This window comes from Leptinotarsa decemlineata, unplaced genomic scaffold (genome assembly GCF_025532065.1).
Source record: "Leptinotarsa decemlineata unplaced genomic scaffold, Ldec_3_MD MMD2_tig00000026_RagTag_RagTag, whole genome shotgun sequence".
NCBI lineage: Eukaryota > Metazoa > Arthropoda > Insecta > Coleoptera > Chrysomelidae > Leptinotarsa > Leptinotarsa decemlineata.
This window is the reverse complement of record NW_027412539.1, coordinates 3,562,298-3,579,134: the sequence shown is the minus strand read 5'-3', so window position 1 is coordinate 3,579,134 and position 16,837 is coordinate 3,562,298. Positions and strand designations below refer to the sequence as shown.

The 16,837-nt window shown below is 33.7% G+C and overlaps 1 protein-coding gene across 1 annotated transcript in view; it reads right to left on the bottom strand.

Annotated features, from left to right (window-relative positions):
• The window catches only part of LOC111505412 (trace amine-associated receptor 9), a 466,598-nt gene that overhangs the window by 367,146 nt on the left and 82,615 nt on the right, over positions 1-16,837 (bottom strand). The window contains exon 4 of the mRNA XM_074171620.1: positions 13,454-13,570. Within this exon, the coding sequence (XP_074027721.1) occupies positions 13,454-13,570 (117 nt within the window). The remainder of the gene's footprint in view (positions 1-13,453; positions 13,571-16,837) is intronic.

The following is a 16,837-nucleotide window of genomic DNA, read 5'->3' as shown; positions in this document are numbered from 1 at the left end:
GTATGACAATATCACCCTTTGCTACATTTTTTTTTCTTGAAACCATTTGCATCTCTTTGTGAGTGTGGGTATGTATTCCCTTATCCAACGATTCCAGAAATGTTCTGCAAGTTGTTGTGAAAACTGCCACAGTTTTTTCAAATCGTAGTTGATTTCATTTGCATCAAAAGTTATAGGTAGCTTTGCTATGCTAGATGTACCTATGAGGAAATGATTTGGTGTAAGACTTTCGAAATCCTCTCCATCGGAAGATACATATGTCAGAGGTCCACTGTTTACTATATGTTCCACTTCTGCTAGCAAAGTTAAAAGAACTTCTTGCTTAGGTGCTTTTTCGTTCAGAATTTTTTTCAGTCCATCTTTCACCGATCGTACCATGCGCTCCCATATTCCACCCATATGTGGGCTTGCTGGTGGAATAAACTTCCAATCAATTTCCTGAGATACCATCTTCCTCTTGATTAAATCTTCGTCTAAATTTCTGATCATCTCCTTCAATTCTCGGTTTGCTGAAGTAAGATTTGAACCATTGTCGCTCCAAATTGATAAAGGCTGTCCCCTCCTAGAAATGAATCTCCTTATTGCTAAAATCGCTGAATCTGTGGTGAGAGATTCTGCGATCTCTATATGGATAGCTCTAATTGAAAGACATGTGAAGATTATCCCATATCTTTTTCCTTTTCTTCGTCCGACAGAAACTTCCATGGGTACAAAATAATCCATTCCAGTAAGGTGAATGCTCTAGGTGGTTTCTGCAGTCGTTACTTTGGAAGTTGTCCCATTGCAGGAACCTGAGGTTTTGTTCTTCTTATGCTACAGAAATTGCAAAACCTTATTGTTTTAGTTATCAGTTTTCTGGCCTGCAGTATCCAAAATCTTTGCCTTATTTCATTTAGAGTTTGTTGTAGACCTACATGATTATTTTGTGAATGATAAAATTGAACAAGTAATCTAGTGAATGTGTGTTTATTGTCTAGTATGATTGGCCTCTTTGCTTGAGGAGAGAGCTCTGTAGAGTTATCTGTTCTTCCTCCCAAACAAATAACATCATCTTCCATATATGGTGACAATTGATAAAGTTTGCTTGATTTTTGTATAGGTCTATTTTTCATCAGAAGATGGTATTCTTGTGAAAAACAATCCTCTTGCACTTTTCTATTCCAAATTCTTTCTGCTCTCTTCAATTCTTCAATTGTCAATTCTTGTTTTTGGAGATTTTTGCCAAGTTGTTCGATATTATGTTGAAATCTGAAAGCATAGGCTATGCTTCTTATCAATTTCATGTAGTCAGAAAATCTTGTGATGTCTGGTAAATATTCAATTCTATGTGAAACTGTCAATAATATGAATTCATGTTTAAGTTCGAAGGTATCTGGATTTTCTTGAATTTCTTCGTCCTTGTCTATTCTTTTTTGTTCCATTGGCCAAAATTCTTGTTTATTGTATAAAAATTCCGGACCTTGAAACCACTGACTGTTTTCTTGTAGATTTATGTCTTTTGTATCTCGAGTAGCTTCATTTGCTATATTCAGATTGGAAGGAATCCAATGCCAGTCAGGAATTTTCGTGTTCTCCTGAATCTAGCCCACTCGATGCGTAATAAAAGTTTTGAACATTCTTGGTTCTGATCTCAACCAACACAAAACCGTTTTCGAGTCTGTCCAAAAGTGTGTGTGATTCACTTCGAATGAATGTTCTTTTCTTATTGTTATTGCCAATCTGGAACCCATTACAGCGGCTTGAAGTTCCAAACGTGGAATTGTTATTGGCTTTGGAGGTGCTACTTGCGTCCTTGCCATCACCAAAGAGACATGAATATTTTCATTCTTCTCAAATCTGAAATAACCTACTGCCGAAAACGCTTGCTCACTCGCGTCACAGAAGATGTGAAGCTGTAAATTAAAATCATAAATGAAGTTCAATGCATAACACCTAGGTATCTTGAGATCTTCAATTTATGAAAATACATCAATCCATTTCTCCCATTTAATATTCTGATTATGAGTTATCTCATCATCCCAACCTATGCCACTTCTTCATATATCCTGTAAAAGAATTTTTGCTCTAATGACATAGTGTGCGAGGAGTCCTAGAGGATCATAAAGAGGCATCACTATTTTGAGGATCAGCCTCTTTGTTGGATTTTTTCCTTTCGAAATTATTTCTTTCATTTTTGAAGAATTCAAAGAAAACGCCAAATGATCGGATGATGGAATCCATATCAAACCGAGAATTCTCTGTGACAAATTGTTTCTTTCTTGCAGAAGTTTTTCATCACCCCTAAGTTCTTCTGGAATATGTCTATAAACTTCTTTCGAATTGCATACCCAACCTCTCAGTTCAAATCCTCCTTGTCTGTGGATGAAAATGACTTCCTTTATGAGGAGAGTAGCTTCTTCCTCTGTGTACACACTGTCCAGATAATCATCCATATAATGCCTTTTTATTATTCCATCTACAGCTTGAGGATACTTGTTCTGGAACTCTAATGCATTTCGATTTTTAATATATTGTGCCGAAAAAAGCGAGCCCACAGAACCAAAAATCAGCACCTTCATTTCATAGGTGCTAGGTTCTTCATTGGAATTATTTCTCCAGAGAAATCGTTGTCCAGCACGATCTTCTTTTCTGATAAATATTCTGTGGAACACATCTCGAATATCTGCTGAGAAAGCTACATCTTTCTCTCTGTATTTGAAAATAACTCCAACAAGAGAATTCAATAAAGCAGGTCCTCTCAATAAAAAATCATTCAAACATTTCCCTTCCACCTTGGCAGCCGCATCAAAGACGAACCTCAATTTGCCGGATTTATTTTCATTTACGACTCCAAAATGTGGCAAATACCATACCTTATTTGATTCTTCATTTCCTTCTATCACTTTCTCTGCATAGTCTTTCTCCAAATATTCTTCTATTTTCTATTTGTAGGTCATAGCGAATTCCAAATCTCTAGTCATTCTTCTTTCAATATACTGAAGTCTTTGGAAAGCTTTATACTTACTTTCTGGTAAAGTTGAACTATCATCTCTCCATAACAAACCAGTTTCCCAACAGTCTCCATCCCCTATTCTTCTTGAAACTGATTCTATTATTTGAACTGCTTTTTTTGTCTTCCGAATTCATTGATCTATCTTCAGAAATTTTGTCGCCAAATGACTCCGTGAAAAAATAATTGTTGATTTCTTCATGTAATTTTTCATCACAGTTCATCTGATTATGGAAAATATGAAGAACAGTATTGCTATCTTGTCTACCTCTGAATTCTCTCAAATTTCCATGTGCTACCCATCCCAATTTAGTTTTTGATAACGCTGGCGTGTTCTTAGGACCTTCCATTACTTCTCGACTAGTGATTAGATCCCAGTTATCTTGTCCTATCAACAATTGCGGTTTTGCTTGAGCCATACTAGCAAAATCTATATATTCCAGATGGCTCCATTTTTCTTTTAGTCTTTTTCCATCAACCGTTTGCCTGTAAATGCATTTTCCATCTGATAAAATGTGGTCCTATTTTTGTCAGCTATTTCAAAACTTACTTTTTTTGAAAATAATCTCTTGCAAGTGTCTTCGTGGGTCCACTTCAAACCTAACTCTGTTTCTTCGCCAACGAGGTTCATTTTGTCTGCTAAATCTTGATCAAGAAGAGTTGCCGTTGAAGCTTCGTCAAATAATGCATACATTTCAAGTTCATTCTGAGAAGATCTTATTATAACCGGAGCGATTTTCAATAAAATTTCTGTACTGAATGATTATGTGGTATGAGCAACTATTTCTAGACTAACAGTATCATTTTTCCTCTTATTTTTATCAAATGCGTCATTATGAAGACTTTTATGATGTATTTTTTCACAGTTGTTTACCCCACATTTCTTTTTGTTACGACAAAATTTTATTTTGTGAGAGGTTCGTAAACAAGAAAAACATATACCATTACTTTTTACGAAATCCCATTTTTTGTCTATCGAGAGATCCAAAAAAGTTTTGCATTTATCTATTATATGTTTCTCTTCACACATGATACATTTGCGAACTGAAGTACTCTTCTCTTGAGAAGTAAGAAGAGTTGTTTTGAATCTCTCTTTATGACGCTGATTTTGAGAGAACTTACCAGATGCCTGATTTGTAGAAGGCTTACCCACATTCATAGATTGAGCGTAGCTTACTGCTTCCGACTTTCTCCACAGCCACTCTTTAAATTCTTGTAAAGTGCTCTTACCATTCTTCTCAAGTATTTTTTCACCCCATGAAAGCTGCATGTTATAGGGTAACTTTTGTAAAATTTCCTCCAGAATTTGAGGGCAATCCAAATAGTTCTGCATGTTCATGGTTTCTAGGGTAACCACCAGATTTGATACATCTTCCGCAAAATGTGTTAGAGACCTGTAATCATTATTTTTCATTATAGGAAAATTCTTGGCCTTATTGACCAGACTTTTCACAATCAAATCTGCTCGACCGTATCTACTAATCAAAATGTCGATAATCGGTTTGATTGATGAAATAGATAACAACAATCCCTCCACTGATCGTCTAGCACCCCCTTTCAAAGCTTTCCTCAACCTACACATATTTTCTTCATCTGTTAAACCCAATAAGTTAGTTGTTGGAAGAAATTGTTGATAAAAACTTGGCCATTCAATAGTTTCTCCAGAAAAAATTGGTAAATCTTTGTCAATTGATTGTCTCGCCAACAACTGCCTGATTTCTGCACCTGTAGCTTCTTCATTTTTTCTATAATGTGTATGTCTTGCCCCTGTATTATTTTCGAATAAAGCCCTTGTAGTATTATGGATATTGTCAATTTGACTTTTGTGGAACGACCTCTTACCTGTCATATTCTTGACGTCCGTATTTTGCAACCAATTACGCACTTTCACTTCAGAATCAACAGAAGAAATCTCGTCATCTTTTGAATGATGTTAATTTCTGAACGAAATGTTGTCACCTTCCGAACGGTATGTATTACTTGCTCCCAAATCAAATTTCTAGCTTTTTTAATGCCAATCTAGCTTTTTTGATTTTCAATCATTTGCTTTTCCATTTCGAACTGCTTAGACAACAATATAGCCTTTTTTTCGTCAGCTTTTACCTGGACTTTCATGTGTTTTCTCATATAAATACTTGCATTGGATCTCACAGATAAAGATACTGATACCAATTTAGACTGTGCACCATCATTTCTACTGCTTCTACTGGACGAGACTACAGATAACTTGTCTTCTGTGGCATCGCGTTCAGCATTGTCAACTTTCCTAACTTCGCTGATGGTGACATCCTTTTTATGACTCTCGCTTTTTGTTTTGGCAATCTTGCTACGTGTTTCCATTTTGCCGTTCTCTAGGCTGAAGGACCAGCACAATGTTTATATTTACCTAGAAATGTGCACTATTAGTATATCCGCTCGAAGACCGGCACAATGTTTATCGTTTCTGAATATACTGCTATAAATAAAACGCAAACTTTTTCCTTTTTCTTCAAAAGCGGTTTTCTATTCTTCTTGTTCACAAAAACTGTCATTCAACTATTTTTTCACTTGTCAAAACAAATACAAAGTGATTCTTATTTAAAATAAAACTCAACACATAGATAGTAAACACATCAAAAGAAAATAAAACGCATCCCAATGGAATGATACCTACTCAGGAGCTCATGGAAGACGATTTTGATAGAAGAACTTATTTTTGTGAGCAGATGATGAACATGTTGGAAAACAATATCATCCAATTAGAAGACGTTATGATTTCTGCTGAGTGTACTCTGTCTCTTAACGGTCATGCTAATCGGCCAAATTGTCGCTTCTGGTCAACGGAAAAGCCTCACTGGATGAGAGAAGAACACACGCAATATTCTCAAAAGATTAATGTTTGGGCAGGGATTGTAGAAAACCGTATCAGTGATCCCTTTTTTATTGAGGGCAACTTGAATGGCGATAACTATTTGGAACTACTTCAAAATGATGTCATTCCAAATTTAGCAAACTTATATCCTGATCCAGGAAACCCTCAAGTTCCAGTGAATACGATTTAGTTTCAACAATATGGAGCACCACCACATTACCAAGTTAATGTCCAGCAATACCTCGATACATTTCCCAATCGGTGGATAAGCAGGCGACGATCGATTGAATGGCCAGCGCGATCACAAGATCTTTCATCATTACATTCATTTATATGGGGATATGTATAGAGCAATGTATACAAAACTAAACCTTTATATTTGAAAGACATAAAAGAACGAATAACGCTTGCGATTAGGTCGGTCAAGCCCGATATGATAAATAATGTTAGAAGACAGTTTTATTTGAGAACATCTACTCCGTTAACATCCATAGTACTTTTTCGTATTCTACATTTGACTACGTTTTGCAATACATTTTACTTTTTGAGTGTATTTTATTGAATTTCGGTAACCACATGATTTTCATTTATTTTATCTCAACTGTTGTAATAAACTTGGAAACGATAACATTTTTGAATAGAGAATGGGGAGAACTTTCAAACGATATATCACAAACCTCTACTTCCCATTTAAAAAATTGGGGGTTGCACCTGTCATTCGAAGGAGGTTGAAGGTAGAAGTGGCATTTTTACGTTGAAGAATGCCAAATTATAATTTACATTTCAGTTTTTTTTTAAATATGTGCAGTAATCGAAATAATGAATTTATTCCATATGGCTTTCACACACAGTATATCCATATCTACACCAACATTTGGTACCTTTGGCTGTGATTGTGTTATCTTAGATCACCACTGATATTATGCTCTGATATCTTATTTTTTGTTTGAGATGGCCGATATCTGTACTTGATGTTGAAGAAACTTAATGCTTCATGTATCCCCAGATGGAAAAATCTAAAGGAGTAAGATTTGGGAATCGAGCTGGTCAGTTAATTGGTCCATTGTTTCAATTCCATTTTCTTGGGAATATTGCACCTAAATGTTCCTTTACTATTACTGCGCCGTCCTGTTGAGAATATTATATTTCATGACGGATATTCAATGAATTCGAATTCATTGAATAGAAAATGAAGACGGACTTCGTCCGTACATATTCTACGTTTTAACCACTTCACAAATCCGACTCTCATTCCGTAATCCCTTTCAATGAGGTGATAAACTTTGCGTATCCTGTAGAATTGATATTTGTTCTTTTTCAGAATATATCTGGTGGATTTTGCAGAAATTCCCATTTCGTGGGCAATTTCTCGTAAAGGACAATCTTGATTAGCATAATTTTTGTAACTGGCCAATCCTAAATTAAAAAAAAAAGCTGTTTTCACTGTGTAAATTTTTATGTGGTAATATTTGCTTACTCATAACATTTATTTGATTCCTCACGCTTCCACAGGAATTTTCATTGTGTCGAATTTATTGGGTTGTCTGAATTATATTTTGAAGAAATCGAAACAATTTACAAAAGAAGTAACGACAGGACTGTAATTTAAAATTGTTGTCACTGATGATGGTAGTTATTCCGAATGAAACGCTTTAAAAATATCGAATGTGAGATACTCTTCGATTGTGAGTTCATTGCTCTATCAATATCTGTAATAAAAAAGACAGGTCCGTTTAAAAAAAAAAGAGTTAATGGTGGCTATGTTGACACGAAACGTTTTATCGAATATTTATCATCACATCGTCATAGTACACTTCGAATACTGTGAAAGTAACCTTTTTTTCCCATTTAATCGTCGTCGTAACTATTACAGTTTAGAATATAGCAATGTTACCACATGGAAAAAGAAAAGGCGTGTATGTCACATTTCATCAATTATTCATAGATAAAATTACAGTGAATAGAATAAACCCAGGGACCAATTCAATTACAAGAGACCACCACTTGGAGGAAAATTCATCAGACCATTTATTAAGCTTTGGCACAACGTTCCCTGAATCGGAAAGGCCTTGTCTGATCCTAATTACGAGTGGGTTGATCTTCTTTTCTCGAACGTACCGAACAAATGTTCGCTTAGAGTTGAAGACTTGTAGGGCGGCTGTTTCTCTAATTAAACATTTCTATCTCGAAGTTTTCCTAAGTGGAAGTGAACCACACATTGTCACGTTTTAATGTATATGCTTTGTGATCCTTCAGAAGTTTGACGCTAATGAGAAAAAGTATATTGGTATTGAAATAATATTAAACAAACACATGGAATAGAACAGTAGATCAATGCTGTCTGAATAGTTCTTTCAAAATATCCATGAATGACTGTTGTTGGTTTTCACACGATTCATAACGTGAACAAGACGTTTTTTCATCATGTGGTAACATTGCTATATTATCAACAAGAGAAATGAATGGGAGAATAGGTTAGTTCCGTGGAAAACAGTACAATGGCCAAAGAAAATTCACAGTAACTTTTGGACCTCCCGACTTTCACAGGAAAAACTAAAAAAAAAATGTTTTTTCAAGAATAGAATTGTTATTTCAGAAAATATATGAAAAAAAATTTCATTGTATTCGAAATGTACTTATAACTACTATAACTTTTTTGTATGAAGATTCAAAAAGTAGAAAGACAATACCTTTCTTTTCCTCTCCTACAAGTATACCCCTTTCAATATAAACAAGATTCTTATGGTTGGGATTGAATTAAATGAGCGAGTGGATGGCATTACGTAGTATTATTGATGACATGAGGAGATTGAACTCGTTCGTGACATAAAGTGTGATGTAATGAATAAATTTGAGTGTTTCTTTTCATGATGTTATTCAGATTTGGTGTTGAAAAAGCGATAAGGCAAGTATCTTAAGCCGAAGCATCGGATATCCATCAGTGAGAAAGACAGTGTTTCATTCAAGTGGAATTTTACCTCTTTCATTCACTATATTGTGTAGCAAACCTGTGAATTATATCTGATTCAATTCATTAACGAATTTTTGGAATACAAACTGAACAAGGTAAAGTATTTTTTGTATAATTCAGTGTTCACATGAAAATATTTGTTTAGAAAATATGGAAGTGGCCACCTTTGTATTCTTTCTTTGCAAAAATCCTATTTTGTTTTTGTATAAAGATGGAGAATTAGAAATACGAAACCTTTTTTTCCAAATATAATAATGATTTCTTGATCAAATGTTTCATGTCAAAACGGCCTTCTTAAATTTCTTTTTCAAATACAAATATTGATGGAGTGATGAAATCACAATTCAGTGAAATATCTGTCACACTTGATATTTTTATAGCGTTTCATCATCATCAAGCATCATCAGTGAAAAAATTTTCGCTCATGGCCTGTCGTCAATTCTTTTGTAAATCGTTTTGATTTACATGTACGTATTCGACTACTGGCGTACCTCAGACATTACCCAATAATTTCTATGAGATCATATCACAATAAAACGAACATTTTCATTTTACCTTTTTAGAAATTCTGTATCACAGTAATCCTGTTTCGAAGCTAATTTCTCCTGAATAATTTTTCAAAGAGACATCTTCCTAATTGCCAATCCTGGAGATAACAAAATATTGGTTTTCAGTCAAAATAGGATTGTTCTGTAATTTGTTACAATTGAATAGAATCTCAATTCATTTACCATTTTCAAACGCATAGGCTTCGCTTGATTTCTATGACAGGAAAAATAAATGAGTTGTGGATATCTGTTGAGACTGTGAGAAGTTTATTCACTTCTTATTTCCTCGACAACATTTTGAAGATGTATTCAAATGAGGAGAGGACTTATATGCAAATACTCATGCAAACGAATCGTCGTATTCCGTACATTCAAATATTCAGACCATTAGAAAAAAATTGTCAATTGTTAGACAAATATGAAACTAGACGACATTTTCTTATTGTGAGTATGAGAAAATTCATCACTTTAATGATAGATATCACGGAAGCAGAGTACGATTTGCGAAGTGATTAAGACGGTAGAAATAAGAAAGTTGGAAATATATATGTAATAAGATAATAAAGACGGACGAATCAAAATTCATCAACAGAAACATCCATTACAGGTAAAATGATACAAATAAACGTTTACATAGAGAAACCAACTTCCAGAAAAGGTTTTCAATGAATATTTATTTGGAATTTTGGAAACAAACAAATATACTAGGTACTTTTTTTCAATGATGGTGAAATATGGATGGTGAAATAATTTCACATTTCACTTAGATGAATTGCCACTGTACATCCGTTGTGAAATACAATATTTTAAACAAGACGGTGACCCTCCCCATAAAACAGCAATAGTAGAGCAACATTTAGATGCAATATTCCCAACAAAATGGATTAAAAATAGTGGAACAAATGTCTGGCCAGTTCTATCCACAGACCTTACTCCTTTAGATTTTTTGTCAGGGGATATATGAAGAAGAGTTTTTTCGACACATCTCGAACAAAAAATAAAAGATGCATGTGATAGCATTACAGCCATCATGCTAGAAAATGCTACGTAAATTGTATGGACGAATAACTCATATGCATTCAACGAATAGGTAGTCAAGCCGAGCATTCAGATTAGTCTGTCATGTAGAATTGATTTTCTGTATTGGTTCAATTGAATTAAAAATATACTTCATTGCCCCAAGAATGAATTCTTATTGACAAAACCTTCTGCAAAATATAAATAACATATACATGAAATCACAAAAGTAAAGTCATTGAGAGTGAGTGATAACATGAACTGAAAAGCGACATGTAAATAACAATAACCTAATACAAACTTTCAGGATATAAAAACATGGCCAATGAAATGAAATAAATCAATTCAAACTAAATTGAATCAAATCAATGAAATATCGTAGATACTACAGTTAGTCATACTCAATTAAAATTATCATCGTAGAATTCTGCTAAGCTATAATAAGTCTTTCAACTCTTTCTTAAGAGCGCTAAGTTCATTTATGGTTCTTACAGCTTGTGGAAGGTGATTGAACAATTTGAGACCTTTGTAAATAATGGAATCTTCAACTAGGGTCGAAAAAGGCAGCGGTAATTTGAAGCTGAATCTTTGCCTGGTTTGATACATTGGCTCGTCCAAGTTGTTAAACAAGTTCCTAGTTTTTAAGAGAAGCTGGATTGTTTCATATATAAATAATAGAGGCAAAAAGAGGCCGACAAGAATCCCTAGGCCTGGTTTTACATATGAATCATATTGCACGTATTTGAATCAGTAATACTGATTGAAAACATGTGATAGAACATAAATTTCAAGAACAAATCTATAACGAAGGTGCGATTCAAAAAAAGGATGATGAACCATTTTAGCTACTGCAGATCCGAGCTCTAATGCAATTACTTGTACTGTATAACATCCAGAGGAGAGCTTGGATTTGAATCTATCTACATGTTTGTTGAATTTTAAATTATTGTCAATGGACAAGCCAAGACATTTTGAAGTTAGTACATTGTCCATTAATTTGAATATTATTAAGATTTACAGCTGGAATCTGGCAACGATAGGACACTACTTTTGTTTTTGATGAACTCAATCTCAAGAGATTTGAGTCAAACCAGTCTCTCACTTTCGTGATGTCATTTTCAATAACTTCATACAACGTATGGTTGTTAGGGGCATGTCATAAAATTGTGGTATCATCACCAAATGAAGTAAATTTTTCTTGGATGTTAATAGACGATAGGTCATTAATGTAAATTAAGAATAATAGTGGGCCCAGAACCGAAACTTGTTGGACGCCGCTGGTAACTTTACCTTCATTTGAGTATGAAGAGGTTTTGAGCATCTGGGTGCGATCTGATAAGTATGACTCGAACCACTTGAAACTTATTTCAGTTATACTATATCTACTGAGTTTCTGTAAAAGAATTTTATGATTTACGCAATCAAATGCTTTGGCTATATCACAGAAGACCGCAGCCACTGCTTCTTTGTCTTTTATGTTGGAATAAACATTGCAAAGAAATGAAAGTATGGCATCGGAAGTGTTTTTTTTTTAAATTTTGGAAACCAAACCGGCTATTACTCATTATTATTTTATTTTCATTCAGAAAGCAAAGAATTCTTGTTTCAACTAATTTTCCTATCAATTTATCCATTGCAGAGATTAGAGAAATTGGACGAAGACTTGATGGATCATTAATAACTTCACCCTTTGGCAGTGCTAACAAAAAGTCATTTTAGAATTGATTGCTTTTTTGTTTGATTGCTATCACCAAGTATACTACTTATATATTTAACGAAATTTCTTTCTTCTCGAATTTTTTGGTGAAAGCAGTTACCTATAGGATTATTCTGTATTTGGTATTATGGATTATTTTGTACCCTTTTCAGCAGTGGAAATCGCATTTTGAAAAAGATATCAGTTTCATACTTCCCAAGACTCAGAATGGAAAATATTTTTTTTATGAAAGAGTTTGCATCAGTTCCACCGCTGCTTTATAGTTGAGACTTGGATGAGATAAAATGAATTAACGAAACGTTGACGATAGATTCAGATCTGTTCATATCGAGCGTATGGAAAGTTATTATAAAAAAATTCAATACACAAATTTTACAAATGTTCCATTCCTGACCATTCAAATTCACTCTGAAAATCACATTTTTTATCATATGTTAGTAAATTTATTTTCATCATATTTACAAATAGAAGTCAAGAAAAAAACTTTGTATATCAGTTAAAATTGATATGTTACAACAAAAGAGGATTGTTTTCGAAAAGCAATCAATAAGATAGATTATAGAAGAAGATAATTTGGGAAGATTTCAAATGATATATTAAAAAAGGAGTTCTTTCATATTCTATAGGTACAATAGATGACAGATTGAATATTTCCAGTCATGTAAATCAAGTAGTACGTAAACTATCCAGTGTTCTCGTACTCAGAAAACTGAATCGTCCCACAAATACGCATGCTCTGTAAATGACCTACTACCTCGTTTTCATTTCGGTGATTTCTCATGGCATGTTGCACTGGGGAAATTCGTCCCATTCGCTGGCTGTCTTTAGATGTATGAAAAAGGCTATTAGAATTTTGTCAAACTCGTTATAATGTCATTACCAACATTGTACATTGTACATTTTCATTAGGAATATATTCGAATGTTCCAACTTACATTCTCTTCACACAAGACCTACAGACTTGCTGAATATTCCACGATACACAGACTGGCTATCAGATATTAGTCATTTCAATGTCCTTCTCACACCTATTGAATGATTTAAATTCAGGAAATCCAGGAGGGCGATAAAAAATTACCACTTCACCACTGTTTTCAATCTGTGAACGATTATGTTGACATTGCAAACTCCTGGATAGTTTTAGTTGTTTGTATATTTCCTCATCATATGTGTATGATGTTTTAAGATATGTCTTTTCACGTTATTTATAATGTCATCTGTCATGACTGATTTATAAAAATTTGAACTTTATTTTTGGTGTATGTAGGAATATATGTGACCTGTCATAGATGTAACTTTACATAACGGGGTGAAATGAACTATTCACTTACTTACTGGGTTGTGATTATTATTTGCTCACCTTTTTACTTGAATGTTTGTGGTATCTGGCGGGATACAGCATACACAAATATCTGTCCATGGCCATGCATATTAATATCACAGCACTTTGTTGACTGATTGCGCCACGAAGTAATCCCTGAAAATAATAGATACTCAAGTATAGAATATTCAAATGTGAAAAAGTCTAAACTAGTCTGCTCCAATAATAACACGTAATCATGAATTTTTTCCGTCATTTCAGTTGGAAAATTGAGAAGGACCAATCGTGTATAATAGAATGTACATCAAGAACTCGCCTCTTAATGAAATAATGTTGCTTATTAGTAATTCTTTCGAAGTTTTTGAATACTTTGAGAACTCCTGCGTAGTTTTAGTATTTTGTAGTAGATAGATGAATCAGTCTTCTACTCCCCAGTAAACATTGTATTTGCAGAATATTGGTCAAATGATGGTTTTCGTAAGACAAAAATAGATCAAAACATATAATCATGAATTCAACGAAAGATTGTCCGAAAATGTTGTATATATGATCGTTTTTTCAATGACGACAGTAATCAGATATTCTGTATACATTTATTTCATGATCAAATTATGTGGTCACATGAATCATATATTCAATGTATTGAAATGTGTCTGCTTGAAGAGAGATCTCAAAAAATTGGTTGTATTTGAATTTGCTCTGAAATGGTCAGGTATAAATTGAAAAGTTGATTGAATTTCCGAAAGTACCGCAATTATACTCAACACTTGTTACCTGGAAATGAAAGTACTGAAAATGAAGCGGTTTGAATTCATAGTTGAACCCATGTCCCTCTGTGATCAAATGAGTGGCATGTGTGGAGTTGATTTTTCTATTTTAGAAACTATTTTTCTGTTTCTTTATGTTTGCTCTGAACGTTCTTGCAGTTTGACTTATATAAAATATCGGACATAACCCACTTGATTATTTATACTCTCCCGATTTTTCTGAAACTGAACTGTCATCTTTTGTTTTCCTAATGTGCATGCCTAAGTTGTTGTTGGTTTTGAAAGAAATATTTACACCTTTGTTGTGCAGAAAATTTGAAAAATTCAATGTGGGTTAGCCTGAGTAGGTTGAGGTTCTATAACATTTATCCTCATCTTGGTTGAATTTATTTCAAAGCTTGGCTGTATAACTTTTTTGATTATAGAGAATGTATTAGACTGCTATCGTAATCACCGTTGACGGCTATTTGTTTCAGTATGTTCAGTTCTTTATTGAAATTCGCATTTGACACGGGAACATTCATCAGTCTGTAGATCATATTGATAATGTTGCTACTTTGTGCCTGTATGGGTGCTGACTAAGTTCTTGAATTTCGACAATTCTCTTCACGCTGCTATCACATTCATCATGGAGATGGAAATGGACTACTCTATTAATTTTTTGAATTTGACAATAACGAAAGTTAAGTGTAAACATGATTTATCAATTAATCTTAAACCAGTACCAACATACAGACATTACCATTCATAATTTGGCCACCCACACCCGTATCAGCACAAAATACCATCATTCAACAGTATGATCCACAGACTGTTTCCTTGTCAGATGCGAATTTCTATAAAGAACTTAACAAAATAAAACAAATAGCGGTTAACAATGATTACGATAACAATCTAATACATTCTTTATTATCAAAAAAAGTTATACAGCCAAGCTTTGAAGGAATTTTACCCAATTCGAAAAGATGAAGGAATTTATAAAACCTTAACCAACTCAGGCCAACCCATTACGAATATTTCAAATTTTCTGCACAACATAGGTGTAAATATTGCTTTGAAAACCAACAACAACTCAGGCATGTACATTTGGAATAACATGATGAGGGTTCAGTTTCAGAAAAATTGGGAGTTGATAAATATTCACGTGGGTCCTGTCCGATTTTTTATATAGGTCAAACTGGAAGAACGTTTGAAGCCCGCATAAAGGAACACAGAAATAGCTTGCAGAATGGAAGAATAAACTCCACACATGCCACTCATTTAATTACTGAGGAACATGAGTTCAACTATGAATTCAAGCCCCTCCAGGTTTGAAACACAACCTTGTTGGAAAGTATGAAAATGAACAAATTTAAAAACTCTCGATATCTTATGAACGATCAAACTGAACAAAATAATTCGTCATTATTGAATCTGTTTATTTCCAGGTAAAAATAGTTACCTAAGTATATTTACGGTACCTTCGGAAATTTAATGTGTTCATATAGTTGAAGAATTTATATCCGACCATTTTAACCTTCCATTACTCGCGCACGGTGTATCGGACCGGCCAAAAATTTTTTTCTGCGTAATTTCGATATTCGCGGCGGTGCATCGTCCCCCCTCCATGTACCTTTCCAGTACTTCTTCAGCTAACATCGCCATCAATTATCAGTTGATATTAAGTGTTTCTCAGAAGTGCTACCCCAACACGGTGCAGTAGACCGGGTGCGAGTAAACAAGTGACTTATTTTTATCATTTGTGAAAAGATTCTAAAATCGATATCGGTAAGTTTCCTTTTGTTTTTCACAAGAACTACTATAATACCACTATTTTTGTAGTGAAATTGAATATTGATATTAAGTATGATCACGAAAAAATTGAAATATCTTTGAAAAAACGTTGATTTGCATAAGAAATTAAGTTTTGCAGATTCTCATTTTTTCAAAAATATATATTACTTCTTTGATATTTATGTTTCTTACTGCCAATTTGCCGATGGAATAAAAAGAATATATATAATATACCACCAAATAGCAATTTCGTATTTTATAATAATTGCGGAAACGTTTCGAAGAAACAAATTATAAAACTGCCTTACTTCCAGAAATGTTTTCAATGTGTTTATAAAACTGCTATAAATAGGAAATTGGCACCGTTTCATAAAACATTATAGTTATTTTCAATATTTTGTAGGGCCTTTTACAATCACTACAAAACAGTTTTATAAACATTTTGGCAATAACTATAAATTTGTCTAACACTATTAAAAAGTAGTTTTGTAAAGACTTTCCTTACTGCACTTTTGCAACATATTTAAGCGATACTTATAAAATAATCAGAAGACAGTTTTATAAGAGTTTTTTAGTAGTTTCAAGTAGGCGTTATAAAATATAATACAGCCAAAAACGATAACAATAAAATGAAAAAGTGTTGGAAATGTTTTCTTGAAGACGCAAGAAGTAAATTTGTATTGGACACTAGAAAAATATAACAGATATGTCACCAACTGAAAAGTAACAAATAGAAAGGTTGAAGCCATTTTAAAATTTCACTTTTGCACTCATGAAACTTTTAAAGACATTGTTTGTGTTTCGAAGATTGATATTTTTACTGCAAATGAAATTTTATTGACAAATATATAGCCTATTAGCAGCAAAATTTAAGCGCGCCGCT